General features: G+C 34.6%; 1 protein-coding gene across 1 annotated transcript; it reads right to left on the bottom strand.

Moving 5' to 3' along the window:
* Positions 1–2,728: 2,728 nt before the first annotated feature.
* Positions 2,729–23,601, bottom strand: LOC131929948 (leucine-rich repeat and IQ domain-containing protein 1). The gene is made up of 29 exons (XM_059286332.1): positions 23,514–23,601; positions 22,935–23,228; positions 22,627–22,744; positions 22,223–22,317; positions 21,680–21,838; positions 21,113–21,233; positions 20,799–20,908; positions 20,103–20,294; positions 19,557–19,696; positions 18,968–19,087; positions 17,649–18,587; positions 16,665–16,803; positions 15,731–15,883; positions 14,455–14,605; positions 13,364–13,557; positions 12,755–12,882; positions 12,430–12,503; positions 12,062–12,161; positions 11,628–11,795; positions 10,487–11,323; positions 9,931–10,033; positions 9,677–9,726; positions 8,951–9,190; positions 7,933–8,027; positions 7,635–7,742; positions 6,606–6,738; positions 5,829–5,904; positions 4,424–4,511; positions 2,729–3,477 (listed from the first exon to the last, which is right to left on the bottom strand). Exons 2-29 carry the CDS (start codon positions 23,112–23,114, stop codon positions 3,359–3,361), a joined length of 5,130 nt encoding a protein of 1,709 aa, XP_059142315.1. The 5' UTR covers positions 23,115–23,228; positions 23,514–23,601; the 3' UTR covers positions 2,729–3,358.
* Between the last annotated feature and the right edge of the window lie 644 nt (positions 23,602–24,245).

Raw genomic sequence — 24,245 nt, 5'->3', positions numbered from 1 at the left:
AGCGGCGCCTTTTTGTGTGGTAAATTTGTCTACTTGACTTAAAATAAATTCCAACTAGCAATAAAAGAAACATAATTCTATATTTTTGTACAAAAAGTAAAACTTGGCTCAGTTTTAAACACCTCCCTCCGAAAATCTGTCTAGCCCCTTGATGTTTGAAACTGTTCATCTAGGCACTATTCGCGTGACTAACTATTATCACGCTACAGCAATTATGAGCAATTTTAAACCGCACCCTACCCTACCCCCCTACCTTCACCACAACCCAAAACGTCAATGCAAGTATCCCCTTCCCCACACAATTAGACGTGCATTCGTATTTTACGTTACTCTACTCACAAAAATGTATTCAATAGAGTATTTTATATTTCATAATTGAAATAGTTTATTTTTGTGTGAGTGTGTTGAATCATCCAATCTTTCTCTCAGTTACATACTCATTAAACTCAGCTCACAATACCGCTTCATTTAGCCGTCACTATTTATAAACGTGCATGGGCGGACGTTTGATGTTTTTACCGGTAGGTGTTGATACAAAGCCTCTTGTGGGATGTGGCCCTCCTCCTTCCACGCCTTTATCTCTACCTCCTTCCACGGTCCAACCCCCCCCCCCCTTTGTCGAAAAAAATTTCCTCTCTGTTTACCACACGTCAACCCCCCCCACCCCCGCCCCCATGTCAAAAAGGTATTTCCATCTACCCCGCCCCACCTCTGGGATTGACATATTGTATAATACCCCCCTGGGGTAGGGCGGGGCCGAGAGCTTCAGCGAAAACATAAGCTCATGACTACTTCAATGTTGCATGGTCCTGACACTTTTTCTTTCATCCATGTCAATGAATGTGTTTAAACCCAAGGTATGTGGTAAAAACTAACCTACATTTAATGATACACTACACATGTTTATTTGAGCTAGACTGCTAACCCGATAGTTTCGAGTTTGAATCAGGGTTCAAGTTAGTAGAACGTCCCTGAATCTACCCAACTCTGATGGGTACCTAACTCACGGTAGGGCATAGTGCTGACCACATTATCCCTTTATATGCCGAAGTCAATAAACATTTGAACTCCACTTCATCTGCCAATGGATCGTTAGGTCTATAGATATAGAGGCATCTTTACTTTTTTTTTTAAATTTATTTTACAAATATTCATTTGGGGATAAAGAGAGATTTCATATTGAATAGTTATTGAGTTTAGACTTGCAGAAGATACTGAAGTCACACATTGATTTGTTTTGTCCACGTACAACAGCATCAGGCAGCAAAGAGACAGACATTGTATTATCAAAGAGAGCAGAGAAGATCTAGTAGACAAACAGAGTTGTAGTCATAGGGGGTCGTCCATAAATGACGTCACATTCCTAGTGTGGAGGGGCAGTTCGTAATTTTGTGAGGGTATAATGCGGAGTGGGGGAGAAGGGGGTGGAGGCAATTGCGATAGTTAACGCCAAGGGGTTGTGATCGTCTGAAAACAGGAAAGGAGATGTGTCGTCATAGGGATCGTCCATAGATGACGTCACACTTCAAGGGAGGAGGGGCGGTTCGTAATTTTGTGACCGTGTGTCATGAGGGGGGGGGAGGGTTGGAGGTAATGTGATAGCTAATGACACGGGGTTGTGAACGTCTGAAAACAGGAAAACAAATTTGCCCTTGTTGAAGGGATACAGGGTGAACAAGATGCAGCAGTTAAAACCTCTTGACAGGTGGAGGGGGGGGGGGGCAGACCGTTTTGGCATCAGTTCTACTGGACGCTAAAGGCAGAAATAATTTCCGCAACAAAATTTTTTTTACCTGGAAATTCTTCTGTATGTTTTTTTTTTCTGATCTAAATCTATTAGGTTTCTAGAAAACGCAGACTTGGGTTCACCATGAAGGGAAAAGAAAGATACTTCAGAAATGTCTGCTACTCTGTCTTAAAAATGCATTTTCTTAGCTCTGTATGACCTTGACATTGCCATTCGCACCGCGTGTTTGGTGCTTATCGTAAGAAGAAAATGGCGGATGACATAAGAGGGGAGGCCGGGGGTGGGAGGGGATGTGTAGATGTGCTACTCTATACACACTGGTTGTCGAGGGTCTGGCGATGGATGAAATATGGGGCGTGGTGTAAAGCTAAACGATCGGGAGAGGGTGGCGTATGGGGTTGGTAGATATCGCTTCAAGGGGGCGGCGTGGTAGCGGTACAGAGCTAGACTGCTAACCAGAAAATCTCGAGTTCGATTCCGGGTTTAAGTCAATAGAACGTCCAAGAGTCCACTCAGCTCGGATGGGTACCTAACTCACGTTAAGGAAAACAAAAGCGACTGGGCATAGTGCTGACCATACTATATATGTCAAGGTCACTGAAACAGATGAACTTTACTTCATCTGCCTCATATGTCTTGGGAAAAAACAGGAAAAGATGATGAAATATCGCTTCAGGCTCAATATTATATGTGGTGTGCGTAGTAAAACCTGCACCATTAGCTGAGCACATGGCTTCCCCTTCAAAAAGTTGTTTGGTAGAAACCAAGTTTTAAACAGAGCTCACAACTGATGATGTCATTTCCTGTATCCCACTTCCTGTTTCTTGAGCCTGTCAAGTCTCATTGTTTATTTTCACAACATTTATTTAATATACCACTTTTAATCTGTCAAAATTTTATTTTCCCAATACTAATTTAATAAACCACCTTTAAATCTGTCAAGATACATAACAAGAATGGTTTTTAAAGTGTAAAAAAATTTATTGAATAAATTCACTATGAAAATTTTTGAACTGTTAATGAAATGATATTTTCATAATGGACCATAAATATTTGTTCAATAAAACAGAACATTGTGATTGGATAGACTTAGCCTTGCTGTTAACATCTCAAGACAAGCATTAGTGTTTAGGCTATTTAAAAATTTTAAATTATATCACATCCACATTTAAAAATATGGTATTTATTTGTCTGTTTATGTCCATATATACGTTGGTCAAAATGTAAAACGTTGGCATCAGATCATACCTCACCGGTCCATATGTGGTCAGCAGGCCTATGTGTATATGTAAAATACATAGGTCAAATGTAAGTCAATAGGTCAACTCTTTCTCATCATAATTTCGACATTTTCACTTCATGATTATAAAACAGATGGTGGTAAACATTTGTGATAACAAAACAGGAAACATCTGTAACGTCAACGATAGGAATAGTTACTTCCTGTTTGGTAAAGAAAAGTAATGTCATAACCTCAGTAGTTAATTAGTCTGTCTAATTAATTAATGTAGAGTCTGTCTTGAGGTCAATGTGACATTAGTTAAAAATAAATCACAGATGGGACGGGGAAGAAAGTTGGTTCAATGTCGAGTTAATTTTAAGGTGGAATTTTTAATTTTTTGAATTCCGTTTCTTGCCTCCACCCCATCCGCCACTTCTTTGTATTGGCGCGTCCCGGAATGAAATCCTTTCCTTCATATTGATTGGTGGCAGTGTGGGCGTTTGGCTTGCTGTAGAAATAAAATTGTTAAATGACTGTTTTAGTAAATTAAAAGGATATTTTTGGGAATATTTTTGGTTTAACAGTTGAGTATTGTTAACTCAAATACATTTAGAATCAAAATGGGAGACAAGGCTATTTTCAACCCCATATACATGGAACAAAGGGAAATAGCTATAACAAATCAACAATGTGCTAAATGTTCATCTTCCCACTAAAACAAATAATCAGACCTAGCTAATGTGATGTATAAAAATTAATGCCACCAAATTACCTCTATGATGCAACTCACTATATTCACCAAAAAGCCAAACATCCATAAAATAATGCCCACAATACCACTCATAATGAAACTCACTGTATTCACCAAAAAGCCAGACATACATAAAATAATGCCCACAATCCCACTCATGATGAAACTCACTATATTCACCAAAAAGCCAGACATCCATAAAATAATGCCCACAATCCCACTCATGATGAAACTCACTATATTCACCAAAAAGCCAGACATCCATAAAATAATGCCCCCAATCCCACTCATGATGAAACTCACTATATTCACCAAAAAAGCCAGACATCCATAAAATAATACCCACAATCCCACTCATGATGAAACTCACGATATTCACCAAAAAAACCAGACATACATAAAATAATGCCCACAATCCCACTCATGATGAAACTCACTATATTCACCAAAAAGCCAGACATCCATAAAATAATGCCCCCAATCCCACTCATGATGAAACTCACGATATTCACCAAAAAAACCAGACATACATAAAATAATGCCCACAATCCCACTCATGATGAAACTCACTATATTCACCAAAAAGCCAGACATCCATAAAATAATGCCCCCAATCCCACTCATGATGAAACTCACGATATTCACCAAAAAAACCAGACATACATAAAATAATGCCCACAATCCCACTCATGATGAAACTTACTGTAATCTTCTCCCAGTGAGTACCTCCTCATCTGACTGGTGGCAAACATGTTAGAAGTTGAACCATGGTGGTCAGACAGTGGACTTGCCTGGACAGTTAAAAATACAATTGTTGTGATTCTAATTGTGATATGAAAACAAAGAATGAGCCATGGTGGTCAGACAGTGGACTTGCCTGGACAGTTAAACAAAAATACAATTGTTGTGATTCTAATTGTGATATGAAAACAAAGAATCAGCCATGGTGGTCAGGCAGTGGACTTGCCTGGACAGTTAAAAATACAATTGTTGTGATTCTAATTGTGATATGAAAACAAAGAATGTGCTATGGTGGTCAGGCAGTGGACTTGCCTGGACAGTTAAAAATACAATTGTTGTGATTCTAATTGTGATATGAAAACAAAGAATGACCCATGGTGGTCAGACAGTGGACTTGCCTGGACAGTTAAACAAAAATACAATTGTTGTGATTCTAATTGTGATATGAAAACAAAGAATAACCCATGGTGGTCAGACAGTGGACTTGCCTGGACAGTTAAACAAAAATACAATTGTTGTGATTCTAATTGTGATATGAAAACAAAGAATAACCCATGGTGGTCAGACAGTGGACTTGCCTGCACAGTTAAAAAAAATACTATTGTTGTGATTCTAATTGTGATATGAAAACAAAGAATGAGCCATGGTGGTCAGACAGTGGACTTGCCTGGACAGTTAAACAAAAATACAATTGTTGTGATTCTAATTGTGATATGAAAACAAAGAATAATCCATGGTGGTCAGACAGTGGACTTGCCTGGACAGGTAAACAAAAATACAACTGTTGTGATTCTAATTGTGATATGAAAACAAAGAATAACCCATGGTGGTCAGACAGTGGACTTGCCTGCACAGTTAAAAAAAATACTATTGTTGTGATTCTAATTGTGATATGAAAACAAAGAACGAGCCATGGTGGTCAGACAGTGGACTTGCCTGGACAGTTAAACAAAAATACAATTGTTGTGATTCTAATTGTGATATGAAAACAAAGAATGAGCCATGGTGGTCAGACAGTGGACTTGCCTGCACAGTTAAACAAAAATACAATTGTTGTGATTCTAATTGTGATATGAAAACAAAGAATGAGCCATGGTGGTCAGACAGTGGACTTGCCTGGACAGTTAAACAAAAATACAATTGTTGTGATTCTAATTGTGATATGACAACAAAGAACGAGCCAGGTAACCAGACCAGTAATTTACTGAGGTTGAAATTAAAAATTAAATTAACCATTTAGATTAATTTAAAACATCCCCCACTCCCCATCACCACACTTTAAAAGCAACCCCCTTCTCCTTCCAGGAGTGATGTGTTTTATGGATGACCCTCAATGATTCACAAACTGCAATGGATTTTCTGCCTACCTTTCTAAGATCCTGTGTTTTGCCCAGTTCATTCATCTTGTTCATAACATTGTCTATTTTATTGGAGTTGCTTTGTCTGTAAAGTGTAAATATTAATTAAATGACCAAATTAATTAACAAAAGACCCTTGATTATTACCGTATATAAAATAATTAAATTACTAGCCAACCAGCTTTCAACATGAATGGACCATCCACAAACCAAACAAAGGGAAAGGGGGAGTAACCAAATAAATTTGTGTATCGGTAGGCTAGATAATCCATATGCTCTTTAACCAAAGAGAGGTAACCAAGAAATATTTTAAATTAAATTGTGGCAATTAGATTTTCATGTGGACAAAGTTAAAAAATGAAGGCTATTTTCCAATTTAAAGAGAAATGTTTTTCAAATCGCATAATTCTAAAACTACATATAAAATGTATTTTCCTAACTCCAAGGTTTAGGTGCTGGCTAGTTAGGATCATATTAAAATGTTCCTTGAGATAGTGAATGAAAAGATGCAGCCTCACACTTAACCCACAACAGACCTTGGGTTTACCTATTGTATTGCAACTCTAAATAATATCCAATTGCAATATTCTTGTTGTAAACAATTCCTATAAAAATGCCTGAATAGTGGCTTAATAATTAACTAATTCATAAGTTAATAATAGCTTAATAAGTGTAATATTCGTCATGGTCTTACTAAACACATACACTAAGGTTTATCCTAGACCTGGTAATCCATTACAATATCGTATATTTATCTGAGAAATGATTACAGAAATGACAACACACCCTGGATTAATCCTTGAGCTGGATATCGGATAGTCCCCAACTTGTGTGTGAATCCACTCAAATGTTCTGTGTACTCGCGTGTGATCCTCCACCCTCTTGTCCAGATCCTCACGATGGATCTCCTCCTCCCTGGCTGCAAGAGGGAGAAGAATTTACTAGAAGATTACACAGGAAACTAGCTAGTGTGTAAACTATATGGCAAGATATATGACTGGTCTGATGGTACAGCATATGACTGCTAACAGAAGAATTTACTAGAAGATTACACAGGCAACTAATGTATGTTTAACTATATGGCAATATATTTGACTGGTCTGATGGTACAGCATATGACTGCTAACAGAAGAATTTTCTAGAAGATTACACAGGCAACTAGCTAGTGTGTAAACTATATGGTGAGGTATCTGACTGGCCTGATGGTCGACTGGTAACAGAAGAATTTACTAGAAGATTACACATGCAACTAACTTGTATGTAACTATACGGCAAGGTATTTGACTGGTCTCATGTTAGAGCCCATGACTGCTAACAGAAGAATTTACTAGAAGATTACACATGCAACTAACTTGTATGTAACTATACGGCAAGGTATTTGACTGGTCTCATGTTAGAGCCCATGACTGCTAACAGAAAAATTTTTACTAGAAGATTACACATGCAACTAACTTGTATGTAACTATACGGCAAGGTATTTGACTGGTCTCATGTTAGAGCCCATGACTGCTAACCCTAAAGTCTCAAGCCTGGATACAAGACTCAAGTCTATAGAATGTCCTTGAATCCACCCAGCCCTAAGAAATTAAAGGCACCTTACTACACTATCCCTCCACATGCCAAGGTCACAGAATCAGATAAATTCCACCTCAACTGCCCTAATAACCATCAATTCAAAAAGGGTAAGAATAAATTACACATTACAACAAAAAAAAACAACAACTGCTTAATGAAAGAATAACATAGTTTCTGTTTAAATATGGCTCATCAGGAATAACTTTTTAAAAACAAAAACATATAACTGAAGGTGAATACCCTGAAAATATTCCTTTCTTGGTAGGACTTTGGGGTGGGGTGGACGAACAGACAAAACTTTTCCAGATTCCTCCAACTTTCTGAACAGCTGAAGCCTTTGCTGGGGATCTGATGAGTTGAGGAAAATAATTGTTGTTAGCTATTTCAGCAAGTCAAGTGGTCAGATCGTAAATAATGCCAGTGGTCAGTCTATCAGATTGTAAAAATGTCAGTTGGTCCAGCGGTCACCATCCAATGAGCATGACAATAATTAAAAAAAGCTTGATAGTGCTGTAAAGTTATGTCAAACAAAACACACCCAGTTTGCTGAGTTTTTTCCTCCTCTCAGCGTTGTACTTCATCTTTTTGGCACGAGCCAGCATCATGTCTGTGGTTCTGGAGTCCTTGAAACCCCTGCAAGTATGACAGAGAGTTACAAGTATGACACTCAGGCAGTTCAAGTTCCACACTGTTAACACTAGTAATATCAAGTTCAGCTAAGCAAGAGAACAGGCACTATTTAATGTTATTTTATACCAATATCAGCTGGGCACAGAACTGACCACACTATCCCTGAAGTAACAGAAGCAGATGAACATTAGGTCCAAAATGGTAACTCTTTTACCAAAATATAGTAGATTTTAAAAACCAAGTTTGCTTGTGTTGTAAATTATATTTATCAACCATAACCTGCTGTTCCCTGCTCTTTATTTTTGAAAAAGATGAATTATGAACATGATTATACATAATTAATTGACCACATTTTCCTATAAAACCAAAGTCAGAAATGGTTAATGATGTGAATTGTCTCTTGACTTGAAGTATCCTACACCCTCAAGTTTTACCTCACATCACCACTCAACTAGACAGCACACATTGCAATGGGATATAACTGATTAAAGAGCAGGAATTTTAAACTTTTCAGAGTCTGCAGCTTTCACTAGAGAGCAATCTAATACATGACATGAAAGACAAAGGATGAGGGTGTGAAATGTAAGGGTAAGGGTGTAAAGTGTAAAGGAAAGGGTTTGAAATGTAAGGGTAAGGGTGTAAGGGTAAGGGTGTAAATGTAAGGGTAGGAAATGTAAGGATAAGAAATGTAAGGGTAGGAAAAGTAAAGGTAGGGATGTGAAATGTAAGGGTAAGGGTGTAAATGTAAGGGTAGGAAAAGTAAAGGTAGGGGTGTGAAATGTAAGGGTAAGGGTGTAAATGTAAGGGTAGGAAATGTAAAGGTAAGGGTGTGAAATGTAAGGGTAAGGGTGTAAATGTAAGGGTAGGAAATGTAAGGGTTAGGGTGGAAATGTAAGGGTGCAGTGGTGTGTGGATGTGCTGCTTACCATTCCTCTGATAACTCCTCCCTCTTTGACCTGACACTACCACTGGCCACTGAGGAAGGATAAGGTGAAGGTTGACTGCTAGGGGACATAACTGCCAAAGGTTGGGAGTTATTTTCCCTTAATTCTTTGAACGACATCTCTCTCCATGCCTCCACTGGTTGATCAGGGGGTGTGGGGGTGAAACTGGTATGTGCATTCCAATTCTCATTAGAGTTGATTTTCTTAAGCACAGGATATGAACTAAATTTAAAAATAAAAATACATTTTAAAAATTTAGTCTGTTAATAATTAAGAAACTAATAAATGAACTTGCATTTTAAAATTGCAAATATATATATATATATATATATATATATATATATATATATATATATATATATATATATATATATATATATATATATATATATATATATATTGAATTAAATGTATAAATTAAATTGAATGAAACGTGTGAAAATAGCTTTTAATCTAAATTCTACATTTTCTGGCAACTTATTTCAACAAATATTTCTTTTTGAAAAACTTCATTTTTGATTAAAAAAATTAACTTAAATTTTATAATTAGAATTTAAAATATTTAATTTATAATAATTACCTAGTCATAAATTTGAAAACTATCCTAGTCTATAAATGTTTTAAAAATATTCAAATCATAGTAAGTTGTAACACATATTAAAAACAAACTTTTACGTAATGAGAAATGTATTACAAGAAGAAACTGACCTCTGTGGAAGCTGGGGAACATCTGATGGACGCCAGACATCATCCAGATACTGAGGAAGTCAAATATTCATTATAACCACTACAGAAAGAAATGGCAAATACAGAATTGTTTTTAAATCTGGAAATGTATAGTGCCAGTTTCAGCATACAGATCGATAAGGTTTCTGTATAAAAGGTTGTAAGACATTAACAAAAATATGATCTCATAAAAGTTTCACCAACAACAACAAAAAAAGTATTCAGAGTTATCTTACTTCATCCAGCTCTCCAACATCCAGATATTTATCTATATCAAAATCTAGATCTTCCATATCCATATCCACATCGACCAGTTTATCCATGTCCAAGCTTTCATACCTGATAGACATGATTTTGTTTAAAACTTTATTTTAAAAGAGTTGACACAAAATGTTTAATGAGAAATTCCTGCAATGTATCATATTATTTTTTTTTTTTTTAAAACAAATAAAAAATTTTAAAACTTGCAACAGCTTAAAAATATTTTTAGTTTCCATACACAAATAATAAATCCTAATGTGCCAATGATCTTTTCAATAGAGGTTTTTTTTACCACTTTATTTTTCTTTTTTTTAATGGAAAGCTGTGGTCAAATGGTAGAGCTTACAACTACTTAACATGAAAGTCTCTGGTTTGCTTTTTTGTAATAAACTTTACAAACATTTACTGCTTAATTAAAAAAAAAACACAAATAAAAACCTTATGTTTTTTAAATGAAAATAGAATGGAAGCAATTCTACATGCATACAAATAAAATTTTAAAAAAGCTAGTTACAATATAATCTAACTTACATAAGTTCCTGGTTACTCTCAGCCACCTTGCTAGCTGGACCATCAGATTTAACCACTGTGGCTACTCCGGCTAAATCCATCCTGCCTGGAAGCTGACCAGCCTTGCTTGGTTGGGCAAAGTTGTCCTGTAATATTGCACTTTTGTTGTGGTCAGTATAAATCTGACCTGTCTGTTGCAGAAACGCAAAATTAAATTTGTCCTTTCCACTGGTAGTGGCAGGGTGAAGTAGACTAGAAGTCACGTGACTTGAATCAGTCATCCTGACGCTTGACTGATTGTTGTTGGAGTTTTCCCCTACCTGGGACCCCGCCAGTGAGGTGTGGGAATTCCCAGAGATGGCCATGTTGAATTTGTCTTTTTCACTCAAGTACAACATGCCAGAAGATGAAGGGGGTGGGTGGGGTTGATGAACTTTGACCCCTCCGTTTATCACAATGTTGCCCTCTGTGTCAGAGGATGATTCTTCTGAAGAACTGGATGACTCTTCAATTTTTGGCTTAGATTTCAAAACAGTCTTAGTTGCTGATTTACCTTGGTTGTTTTTTTTACTTTCTCCATTCTGCAAGCTGCCAGGGACAATAGAGTCAGGCTTGCCAGATTGGCTGTTCAAATTTTTTTGCAATGCATCCACTGAATGAAGTTTTGGAGTGGTTTTTGATGTGTTGCCAGATAAATTTTTACTATTTAAGCCTTCAATACTGACAGTTATGTTGGGAGTGTTGCCATACTCGTGCGAATTCCGATGCTCTGTCGCCATTTTGTAGGAAATATCACAATAGGAGTAATAAACATTGCACACAGTTTCCATACTAGCAGCTGATCCAGATAGTATTGTGCTGTAAGTTTTAAAAAAATGTTCTCATCAATGTAATAAAATTAAAAATAAAAACTATATACACTCAATTTTTTGTAAAAGTTTAATGACATTAATAATTATTAAGTAAAAATAACAAGAGTAATATCAAGACCTATTCTTTCTATGGAGCCGCATCATAAATTAGGTACATGTAATTAGGACTGTTCATTGGATGGTAAGAGATACACTATACGTGCCCTAACAAGGAGTTCAATTCAATCATTTACTCTACCACTCATGAGCGCTGTCTTACCCAGATTGATGTTCTATTAAAAAAAACTTACTTTATTTGGTTCTCAAAATCCATTTTCAGGCTCTGATGAAGTTTGATTTGAGCTGCGCACATTTCATAAAATTCCTTATTTTCTGGAACCCAATTTTCAATATGGTGTGACTCAAAGGGCTCCCCATTCAATGATTTTAGAAAGGGCAGGGTTTTCATTGTATGACTTCTGGAATGTTCAGTAATTATAGCAGTAGTGAGGTTATATTTTAATGCTGTGTACATCAAAACTATAGAAAACTAATTTGATTAAAAGCTGAAAAAAATTAAAATGACTACACAAACTATTTTAAAAATGTAATAACAAACATTATGCACCAATCTGATCATTCACAACAAACAATATCAACATATAAAAAAAATAGTGATTTGGCAACTAAAACTGGACACTTTTATTTAACATATGACACATTATAAATGTAACCTTTGACCTACATGTACTCATCTGCATATACATCCAGCAATGGGTTCCCATCAACCAATAATGTCCTGAGCTGTCTGTTACACTTCAAACCATTGGTTAATCCAGTTAACTCTTCAGCAGAAGAAAATAATATTAATATTGTTATTAAAGTTTTAAGACTATAAATAAATTGAAATAAAAAATTAAATTGACAAACAATAGATATAAATATCCATTCCTTAATTTATAATTAATATCCTCACTTTAAACATTAGCCACAGTTAGAAAATCAATAAAAGAATTGAAAATGCTAATTATGAAAGTGAATGCTCTTAATTAAAGTTTTGTTTCATAATTAAAAATATCAATATGAAAATGTTTTTAACAGTTGTATAATTACCAGTTATTTGATTAAGACTGAGGTCTAAGTAGTCCAGCATAATTAAGTGATCCATCCCTTGGGTTTGTTCTATGCTAGAAAAATTAATGCAAATAAAAATTTAACACAACAAAAATTTTAAATTTTAATTTTCTATTTAACAAAAAGATAAAACTAATTCAATATTTAGTACTTAGCCAATTAAAAAATATACTAAATATTTGAACATTGATAAAAATGAAACAAAGTATTTTAAAAAATAAACTAAAAATTTATATTTTATTCTTAAAAATGTTCCTGTCAAAATCAATATACATTATAAAAATTATCCTGAAAATGAACGTACAGGTTTTCACCGCAATCTAAGTGGCACAGAAGTGGCATCCAATATTTTCCAAAGTCTAACAATGAACTAATGCTGTTCTCATGCAGATTCAAATACTGCAGTAGCACCTGGTTCTTTAGTTCTGGCACCTGTGGAGGAAGGTCAAGGTCACATGATGAATGGATTAATATTTAATTAATGTCATAACCTTCACACACACAAAGTTGTTTTTAATTTAATCTATTTGAAAGATTCTGTAAAAAAGACAAAATTTTAAATTACCCACATTTTTATATTTGCTTTACCTAACCACTAGGGTTTCTTCCAGACCTTTTTCTCTGGTGGTGGGGAGGGGGGGGGGGAGGAAGCGGGATATGAAACTCCAAGGTGGGAGAGGCAGACACTGGTTAAAATTATATATTTTCTACATAAATTATATTTTTTCGACTTTGTTCTGGAGAGATACCTAAAAAATATTCTATTCACCACTTGAGGCTTACCACTAATCTTCAAAAGTTTTTAAAATTTCTAATACATGTTTTAAAAAAAACTTTCTCAATTCAATTTTAAAAGAAACAAATAACATTTTATAGTTAAAATAAGATAATAATAAATGGGCTGAGTTCAAACCTCAAGCAAGTTGTTAGAAGACAAATTCAGCTCAGTCAGTAAACAAAGCTTGCCAATGCCAGTAAAATGCTGCAGGAAGTTGTGGGAGAGGTCAAGCTGTTGAAGCGTGACGGCCTCGTCTACTCCATCACTGCTGACCAGCTGGTTATGGGACAGGTTGAGGGTGTGTATGCGACGTAAGGCACCCAGACCAGCTTCACAGTGATAAGTGATTGGTGATATACAAGTTTCAGTGATAAGTGATTGGTGATATACAAGTTTCAGTGATAAGTGATTGGTGATATACAAGTTTCAGTGATATGTGAGTGGTGATACCAGATTTAGTGATAAGTGATACCATATATAATGATAAGTGATACAATTTAGTGATAAGTGATTGGTGATACCAGATTTAGTGGTATGTGATTTGTGATATAAGATTTGTGATTTGTCATACCAGATTTAGTGATATGTGATTTGTTATACCAGATTTAGCAATATGTGATATGGGATAACTGATTTGAGATGAGTGAAATGTTATTTGTGATTGAGCAAAACAACATTTAGTGACATATGGTTAAGGGATATTTGATTTATTTATATGTGATTTAGTCATATAAGAGGTAGTGGTACATGATTCACTGATAAAATGCTAAAATGTTTAGTGATTTAGTGATACAGGTCTTAAAGATGTAAGATCAGATGACACAAAACAAAGTGGTACAATGCAAAGATTTAGTGATGACATTTAGTGATACTAATTAAAGAAAAATATGGGAAAGGGAAAAGAAATGTAATTAAATTTCAATAAATTATAAAATGTAAGATATTTTTTGGAATTTTAAAGTTATAGGCCTAAGTAAAGTTTGTTGCCATTTATTGGGAGATTCAGAAGAGGTTTGTTTTTGTTGACAAACTGGTTCGACTTCAACCTTAGTATCAATAAGTCCTTATAACAGGATGGGTTATGGGATGTTCTCATGACCTGTGATTGACTCCCACAAAATAAACCCAGAACCCAGTGCCTACATTCTATACCCCACAGCCAAAAAGTCTTTTTACTACAAAAAACTGTAACAAAATGTTAAAAGAATTAAAAAAAAACAACTCACAGATTCTGGTGATAGAGTTATGACTCAAGTCCAGCCACCTGAGATTAATACATCCGGTTAATCCATGGATGAGATTAAGTTTGTTGTGGGCAAGCCTCACTACCTGTAGACTGCCCAGATCCTTCAGGTCGACATATTCAATGTTGTTGTGCTGTGGGAACAACCACATCTTATGAGTGCTAAACTATTACACACCTTCAGGGCAACATATTCAATGTGTGCTAAACTATTACACACCTTCAGGGCAACATATTCAATGTGTGCTAAACTATTACACACCTTCAGGGCAACATATTCAATGTGTGCTAAACTATTACACACCTTCAGGGCAACATATTCAATGTGTGCTAAACTATTACACACCTTCAGGGCAACATATTCAATGTGTGCTAAACTATTACACACCTTCAGGGCAACATATTCAATGTGTGCTAAACTATTACACACCTTCAGGGCAACATATTCAATGTGTGCTAAACTATTACACACCTTCAGGGCAACATATTCAATGTGTGCTAAACTATTACACACCTTCAGGGCAACATATTCAATGTGTGCTAAACTATTACACACCTTCAGGGCAACATATTCAATGTGTGCTAAACTATTACACACCTTCAGGGCAACATATTCAATGTGTGCTAAACTATTACACACCTTCAGGGCAACATATTCAATGTGTGCTAAACTAATACAGCACAGACTGCAAAGCTCTCTAGAATAGTTTTGGGCATTATTTATTAGATTTATATTAAACCTCATTTCCCAAAACTGAAAAGTGATTATCCCAAAATTTTGATCAGTAGCAATTACTTAAAAATGCGTTATTCCAAATAGTAATAACATTATACAATGTGAAGTTATCTATATTTGTATCATTTAATTAAGAATTAAAATAAAAGAAAACTTGAAATATAGATACATTTGAAAATACTAAGATTAAAAACCCAGGCTTTATAAACCAATATTGATAAAATTTGAAATATACCTTTTCACCGCTTATAAAAATTTTTGTTTAAAAACTTTTTTTTATATATTTTACAATTTAAGGCATTTTTAACTACAAATTATGTGTGTATAAAATACAAATATTCTGTCTTAATTAAATAAACAAGATATGGGCAAGATAAATTGGACTAAAACCAAATTCTGGACAATATGAAGGCTATTTTTAACGCAGTTCTATAGCTATTCCTTTAATGTGGTGGAATAGCATTTATTATTTTTTTAATTAATTAAATTTAAAATGTGTGCCCAGCAAAGATTAGGTGCTCACCTCAGCGTTGACATACGTCAGGTGTTTACACTGAGTTATGCCGTCCAGACAGACAAGGCCACAGTTGCTGACAGTCAGGTGTTTGAGTGACCAGCACTGGGCCAGGGTGGACAGAGAACAAGCTGGCAAGTCTACCAGTGCCACGGAGGAGACCTGAACCAGATGGTTAAGTGGACAGGTTAATTAATTAATTAATTACTGCATGAAAATTTTCTAAGAAGACATCTAAATAAGATGGTTAAGTAAGTGGACAGGTTATTTAATTAGTTAATTACTGCATGAAAATTATCTAAGATGACAACTAACCCAGATGGTTAAGTGGACAGGTTAATTAATTAATTAATTACTGCATCATAATTTTCTAAGAAGACATCTAAACCAGATGGTTAAGTGGACAGGTTAATTAATTACTGCATGAACATTTTCTAAGATGACATCTAAACCAGATGGTTAAGGGGATAGGTTAATTAATTAGTTAATTACTGCATGTAAATTTTCTAAGATGACATCTAAACCAGGTGGTTAGATGGACAGGTTAATTAATTAGTTAATTACTGCATGAAAATTTTTTAAGATGACATCTAAATCAGATGGTAAAAGGGAAGTGCAGAAGCCAACACATATACAGATGCACTTAGATTTCAATGCATACTCCCATACCTACATTCAAAATTTCATGATGCCTTAGGATTTTACATATATAAATTAGCTGCATGAAACTTTTCCAGCTATGACTATAAGCTCAGAATGTGAGCAATCTTTTTAAATTGAAATTATTTCTTAGAAAAACTGTTACTACATTTTAAATGATATGCTAAAGTTTTTAATAAATAATGTATAAAAAAAAATTAAATAAAAGTATCTATAATAGTATGTACACCAGCCGCCCTTGACCCGATTCTATTGCAGGTCAACTTAAATTGATGGTACTAACTTGACGTAGGGTTTCTGAATGTGAGACAGTAAGTATCACAGATTCTTCAATGGGTGGGAACTTTTTTTTGGCAGAGGTTGGTCTCTTGTGTAGACTTTGTTTGGCTTGTACCAGCTTCCATGGTTCATTGCTGACCTTGCTGTAAGGAATAGATTTTAAAAAGTCAATTAGAGATCAGTGTACACTCTTGGTGTGGAGTGTCATTTCTCCATTACAGTTTTACTCATTCTGAAAACTTTCAATGGTGAAAACCTGAGCAATAACAGTTTTAACTCTATCCCAAATGTGATTCATTGAAATAGTGAAATTTACATAGGGCATCTTTATAACTTGTTACATTTCAAAGACAATTCAAATACTTTAAGTTAGATTTAAGTGTGTGGAATTGTGTAGATGGATAAAAAAAGGGAGGACTTCTAACACAAAATTCTTGAGTTCGGAACCCAGGCTAAAGCCAGTAGGATGCCCATAGGCCATGAGTTTTAAGTGGGATAAGGTAGATAAACAAAAAATGTATGATTGGGTCTAGAATGTATAGGTGACATAGAGCATGGGGTAGTATTTAACAGGGATAATTTAAAAAGGGTAAAGAGAGGGAACAGCCTAAATGCTTGAGATGAAACATACTAGGTTATATTTAGAAATAAGTCAAACAGGAAGGAGAAAATGTAGAAGTTAGGAAATAGCCATTTATCAAGAAGATCTAAGAAGTAAAAACAATAGAATAGTCCGACCAATTAAAAACGAGATGACGAAGGGGCACTAATGAAGGAGTTGACCCCCATAAATAAAAATTAAGCAGATTTCTAATAAATAAAATTCTGTCCCACCACATTATTGAGTCTGCCCTTCTTAAAGTCTTAAATAAGGGGACTGTAAGATGCCACAGAGGTTGGTCACTGAATACATCACATGTTCTTTTATATGGTAACATGTCCACAGAAATGGATGAACTTTACTTGTTAAATGTTGATGTGCACCTACCTCCATGGGGTACAAGATTTGATCCAGGCTATCCTCATTAGCTCCACTGGATCAGGTTGTGTGAGGGTTGGCATGACTGGGGCAGGTTGTGGGAGTGTTGGCATGGCTGGGGCAGGTTGTGGGAGTGTTGGCATGGCTGGGGCAGGTTGTGGGAGTGTTGGCATGACTGGGGCAGGTTGTGGGAGTGTTGGCATGACTGGGGGAGGTTCTACTGGTCTAGGCACTGGTGCCACAGGCGTGTAAGGGGAGGATCCACTGTTAGTTGCTGTCAGTATAGAAGGGTGTGATCTACTGTCCTTGTCTGTGAATCTAGGTGGTGGATCAGTTGAGACCAGGAACTCATCATTCGGCTGGTTATCTGATAGGCTGTTATTTTCTGTTTCTGCTTTGGCATTTTCATTTTTGTTGACCTGATCTTCTATGTTCTTTGCATGAGTTGCCTGTTGTAATTTTTCTTTAATTTGTTTTTCATCTTCCTTTCTTCTTAGTTCCTCTGCCTCCTTTAATTTCTTTTCCTGTTCCTTTTTTAGCCTTTCTTCCTCTTTCAATCTTTTTTCTTCTTCCTTCAGTCTCTTTTGTTCTTCTTTTTTCTGCCTTTCCTCTTCCTTTCTTCTTTGATCCTCAGCTTCTTTTAACTTCTTTGCTTCTTCTTTCTTCAATCTCTCCTCTTCTTTCTTTCTCATTTCTTCTTCTTTCAGTCTTTGTTTCTCTTCTTCCTTCTTTTTCTTTTCCTCTTCCTTCCTTCTCTTCTCCTCTTCTTTCTTTTTTCTTTCTTCCTCCTGTTTTTCTTCCTCTTTTCTTTTCTCCATTTCTTTTCTAGACACTTCTGCTTTTCTGGCCTCTTCTTCCTTTCTTTTAATCTCCTCTTGCCTTTTCTTCTCTTCTTCCTCCTTTTGTTTTCTTTCCTCAGCTTCTTTTTTCTCTCTTTCTTCTTTTTCTCTAAAACCACAAAAAAAAAAAAAAACATTTAAAAAAAAATTAAGGCCTAAATACAGAAAATGGTAGAACAACAACAACATATATTTTTAAAGTAGAGCCTTTTCAAAAATAATTATTCGATCTTATCTAATTTAATGAACACCAAGACTAAGTAACTGATCTAGGGGGTAATGATGGGGGGGGGGGGGGATGACCTGAGGGGTGGGGTAGTTGACAGGGAGTAATGTCCTGCTCCCACGTCAACCAGTATGAATGTTTTTATGCTTTAAATTAGTTTTTAAAAAAATTACAATTGTCACCACAACAGTGGCCATTTTAAAATATACATTCTTTAAAAACTATAATCAGGTTCTCAACGAATGAAGATAAAACCAACTCACATCTTGGCCAGTTTCATCTCATACTCCACCTCCATCAACCTTTTTGCATATCTCTCCTTTACCCTCAACTCCTTCAACTCCTCAAGATCTTTAATCTGTCTAGCCATCAGGCGACGAGTTCTGGATATTAAATCAATGTAAAATTATTAAAACAATGCGCTAATTAGTTATAGATGAGATCTAAGAAATACTAACTTAATGAATTAAAATTATATTCCTAATAAGTCAATTTAATCTATGTAGGATTATTTAAATCAAAGATAAATTTTCAACTAATTGTGGACTGGATCTAAGAATTATTAACTTAATGAACAAAATTTTAATCCTAATCAGTCAATTAATTGCATGAATTCTGTTCCAAATGAATTATAGGTTAGGTTTTTTAAAGATCAATATTTAATTATATAAAGAAAATTCTAGGCCTATTATTATTATTTTATCAAACATGAAAATTTACAATAAATTTTAAAATTATAACAGCAGAAAAATAGTTATCAAAATTAACATAGCCACATAGGGTCTTCATTAATGACATTACTTGAATTATAATCTCTAATACAGATTGCTACAGTACAAGCTAACCCCTGACCTATAACCTCTGTAAACCCTCTGTATTGCAGTGGCTGCCTTGTTTTGAGTCACCAACAATGACTCCTTCCAATGGTTAAGTGCCAGCTCATATTGAAACCTCTCCTCTTTTAGAAAACTCTCCAGCTTTTCAACCTCCATCTAGAAATATTTTGTACTTAACATGTAAACACATACAAAACAATAAAATATTCCAAAAATGTTTGATTTTTCAAATATTTCTTAACTACTGATTACACGTTTGAAATGTAATTTTTTTTATTTGTTCAAAGTCCTAGATATCTAGTTTACATCTACCCGAGGGTAGTTCACATGTACGTGTTGGGTAGTTTTTATCTATCTGGTTGTGATTCACCTCTACTTGAGTGTAGTTCACACCTATCTGTTTGGTAGTTCACACCTACCCAGCAGTAGAACATACACATTGAGTGGTGGTTCACATAGATCTGGTTTGCATTCACATTCCTGGCTCTAGTTCCACACTCTCCAGGTATCAGTTTGTGTTTACCTGTGGGTTCACGCCCACCTGGCAGTAACTCACACCTACCTGGTGGTAGTTCAAATCCTCGGCTAGCGCCAGCTCCTGCAGCTCTGTTTCCTTTGCCACCATCTCCTCTTTCATCTTGTTCTTCTCCTTGATCTTGGCCTTCTCCTCTTCCTCCTTTTGCTGTAGAGTTCTTTTCCTCTCTTCCTCCCAGGCCCTCCTTTTTTCTTCCTCTCTGGTGTGGATTTCCAGCGACTTAAAAAAAAATAATTTTAATAAACAATTTTTTACAATTCACTCAACTCAAATCAAAACAACACAGATAAGATGATTTGTAGATGTAGATTTTGATTTTAACGTAAAATATTAATTGCAGTTTTTAAATGATTTTTCTTTCACTATTCTTCTTGTTCACAAATAATTTTATTAAAATGACTAAAAAGGTAAAAGACGCTGAAATAGTGATGAAAATGCTGTGAATATACAAAATAATAAAAATGAAAACCCCCAACTTCTAAGAGTGTTTCTAAGAATAGCATTAGTCATCACAGCTATGAGCATAACATAACTTGTTGGTGAAAGTGTAAGCCTAGGCAGCTGGACAGAGAGATGACTAAAATGTCCAAACATATATAAAGATCAGAGAAATAGATGAACTCTACTTTATCTGCCCCTTGGATCATCTGTTTTGAAAGAATTTGTTACATGCATGTAATTGACATTTTTATTAAAAATCTTTTACCTAAACATTTTTCCTACCTCTAAAAGTTGACGTTCCCTTTGTTGAAAAGACTCTTCAGTCTTTTTCAGTTGACTTTGTATAAAATCTCTCATTTCAACCAGGGCTAAAACACCCACAAGTGGACCAGCTGAAATAAAGGGAAATAATATTTTTTTTACTTCCCTTCTGAACTTGAGGTTCTAGTAGAAGTAAAGATTCTCTGGATTGCAAGAAAAGTAATAAGACATCAACAAAACTTGAAGTTACCGTCCCATAAATGCCAACCTTTTTACCTGAAGAAATTGCTGGCAAATATACAAAGTAATTAAATATTTTGGAGATGTATTCATACCTTTTTCTTCACCATCAGAATCATCTTTGTCATCATTCATAGGAAGAAGTGCCGAACTGTTCACATCAGACTGGCCATTTGTAATTGCTTGAAGGACTTGACTATTGGCAAGCTTAGCGGCCTAATGAGAAAAATAGCAATGTTTGATGCACACTATATTTTAATACCCCTAATATCCTTCAAATGAAGGAAATAAAAATACCTGAAATGAGGTTCTTGTGTAATGAAAAAAGTATTAAAAGACTAATTGTTTATTATAAATCACGGCAAAACAATAATGTATCAAGTTTTTTCCTGATGGTGGTACTGTTAGAATTAGCTTTAAAAGGCAGGTAATAATAAGAGGAGTGATAAATTTTAAAAATGTAAATCGAGATTTCACAATATATTTCTTTTGGTACAACTTTTGCAGGTACAAACAAAACAGGTACTGAAATTTTAGCTAACAAAATTTATTATGTTTTTAAGGGGGCCATTGGGAAAGGAGTAACTCTGAATAAATCTTAAGAAAATAACCAGCAACTATTTTTTAACTAACTCAACATAATATTTTTGTTAACTTCATACCTCAATAGCCAGTAATTCCTTTAAAGTATCATCTTTTCTAATAGTCTGTCTGATTCCTTTTCTTGTTTCTGCTAGTTCTTTTTGCAGCTCAACAAATTCATTATATTCTTTATTTAAGATCTCCTCTGTAAAATCATCTTGCTCTATTTCCTTCAAAAGCTGAATTGTAAATAAAACAAATGTTGAGATTTAAATAAATGAATAAGTTCTATCAAAGATTATTCAGGTTATAAAACAATACAAAGCAAACATTTTAAAAATTAATAAACTAAGAGCTTATTCATTTTGATTTTTAAAAAATGAAGTCAAAGTAAGTTTAGTTAGTATAATGTTTGAATAATTATCTAAAACCAAATTTCTTTATGTCTAAATCAGAAAAATTTATCTTACTTTATATGGGGGTTGGGTTAGTGCTGTAGTTATAGTTGGGATGGGGAAGGTATAACTTAATTGTGTGTTAGCTATCGAGTTGCATTAGCCATTCAACTTAATAAGAACAGTAAACTAATTTTTCTAATATATATTTGAAATCAGGAACATTACCTTTTGTCTAAAGTCTTCCAATGACATGCCTGCTTCTTTAGCTGCATCTTCTAACAACTTGTTATCACTATAAACCACAACAGCTGTGCTAGTTTCTGCATAATTAAACAAGGTAAACTACATCAAATACTAGCAGTGAGTGATAATTATGAATCATAAGTTTTTATGATAGGAAAGTCAGGCAGGAAAGCGCATAGTTGTTTCTCCTAAACCATGCCAGTCCATAAGCCTCATTGTTAGAGTATTACACTATCTATAGGAATTATATCTAGGTATATGAGAACAATAATTACAAAACTTTGAAAGGCAAAAATATTTCTCACAAAAACTAGTTTAGTAAAATAAAACTAATATCATAAGATATATTTAAAGGAGACTGTATAAACAAAATTATAAATCTAAACCTGCTGGTGAGTTTGGAAAGCCGTGCAGAGCCTCATCACACAACAGCAGTTCTTTCTCCATCTGTTCTGTTTGACTATGAAGTGAATTAAGATACACTTCAACCTCTTCTGGGAGCTCCTGTAATAGCAGCAATAAATTCATACAACAACTAAATCACTACTAAAAAGGAGGTAAAATAATTAACATTACAAAAAAAATTGTGTATGTGTATATGTATATGTGTATAAATTATAAATAGGGTCTAGAAGTTGAAATTAAACAAACATATCAGAGTCTAGCAAATACTAACTCTAAAAATGGATCTTACTATGTTATCCAGAGCTTTTTCAAAATCTGCTATGCGTTCGGCATTTTGGAGAATCGAGACATTCTCATTGGGATCATCATAACTATCATCAATTTCCACATCAATATTCACACCTAAAAGCTCCTCCTCTAATAAAGCTTCCATTGCTGAATCCATTTCAGCACAGGATGTATCAATCATTATTTTTAGTGTTGTCTTGTGTATAATGTTCAGCGTACATGCACTCAGTAGTGTAGTTGTGTAAACATAATAGTGTCACTGACAGTGTTGAGTGTATACGGTGTCAGCTTATTCCTGTAGTAAAGATGATTGGTTTATTAAAACATTTTACTATAAATATTCCTACGTGACTTTGCAATCAGCTTCGTTGATTTTATAGTTTAATATTTTAATTTTTTTTTAAAAGTAGGCTATATTTTTTATCATTGGGAGATTGCAGAGATGTCTTCCATCCATTGGCGCATCTGTCAATTTAAAGTTAAGTTAGTTAGATATAACGTAAAAGTTTGCTAAAAGCAGAATAGTTCCATTTTTATGAGCATACATATATAAAGTGCTAAACAAGAGCAAATTATTTACTTTTTAAGGATAATGTTGAATGCTGTCCTGTCAAAACGTTGATTCGTCACCATGTTGTTTACGCTGTTGGTATGTAGTTTATTAAAATATACACCGCCGGGTTTAGTTATTTAAAAAGTTAACTTTTTTTCAACGGGCCAATTAAGTTATTAATACAGCCTTAGTTTAAAGATGTAGTCTAGTTGTTTAGGTATTTTTTTTCTTTGATAATACAATAATAGTTGTCATACTGCAATAATGAGTGTTCAAAAGATGAAATATAAAAATTTATAATCTAGGCATTAGCCCTAATTAAAAGAACATCTGTTATTTCCAAGTTAGTTTCAAGTGTCATTGTCATTTTGTGTGCTCAAATGTAAAGAATTGAATATAGAAATCTATTTCCAATATCTAAATTTTAAAACGATTGTTTTTATTATCTTTGAAATAATAAATAGATCTAGAATCTAGGCCTTTTAAAAAAAAATGGTAAGCGAATTCAACTCATCCACTATCTTCTGCAATATCACAAAAAATACTCAAACCTTCAGTTTATTTGAAATTTTATTTATTACAAACTTTAAAACAGTAAATAATGTTTACTAAATTAAATAAGGCTTAATATTTAATATTGCTTCCGGGAGGGAAGGGATGGACAGTAGTTAAAGTATATTCTGTTTCTATTGCGTCCCGATGGGGGGGGGGGGGGTAGTTGGTATTTCACTATTTGTGCTCCTTGCAAGTGCATCGGAT

This window comes from Physella acuta, unplaced genomic scaffold (assembly GCF_028476545.2).
Source record: "Physella acuta isolate Inbredline_101_S28 unplaced genomic scaffold, ASM2847654v3 ptg001698l, whole genome shotgun sequence".
Taxonomy (NCBI): domain Eukaryota; kingdom Metazoa; phylum Mollusca; class Gastropoda; family Physidae; genus Physella; species Physella acuta.
Note: the sequence above shows the minus strand (reverse complement) of the source record. Positions and strands in the feature narration are given on the sequence as shown.

Excerpts from the sequence above, each read along its gene's own strand:
- LOC131929948 (XM_059286332.1), bottom strand. The coding sequence starts at position 23,114 with ATGATTGATACATCCTGTGCTGAAATGGATTCAGCAATGGAAGCTTTA. Across the intron at positions 11,796-12,061 it reads GTATATGCAGATGAGTACAT|AAGTCATACAATGAAAACCC; the intron begins GTAGGTCAAAGG and ends TGAACATTCCAG. Across the intron at positions 5,905-6,605 it reads AGCTCAAGGATTAATCCAGG|ACAAAGCAACTCCAATAAAA; the intron begins GTGTGTTGTCAT and ends TACACTTTACAG.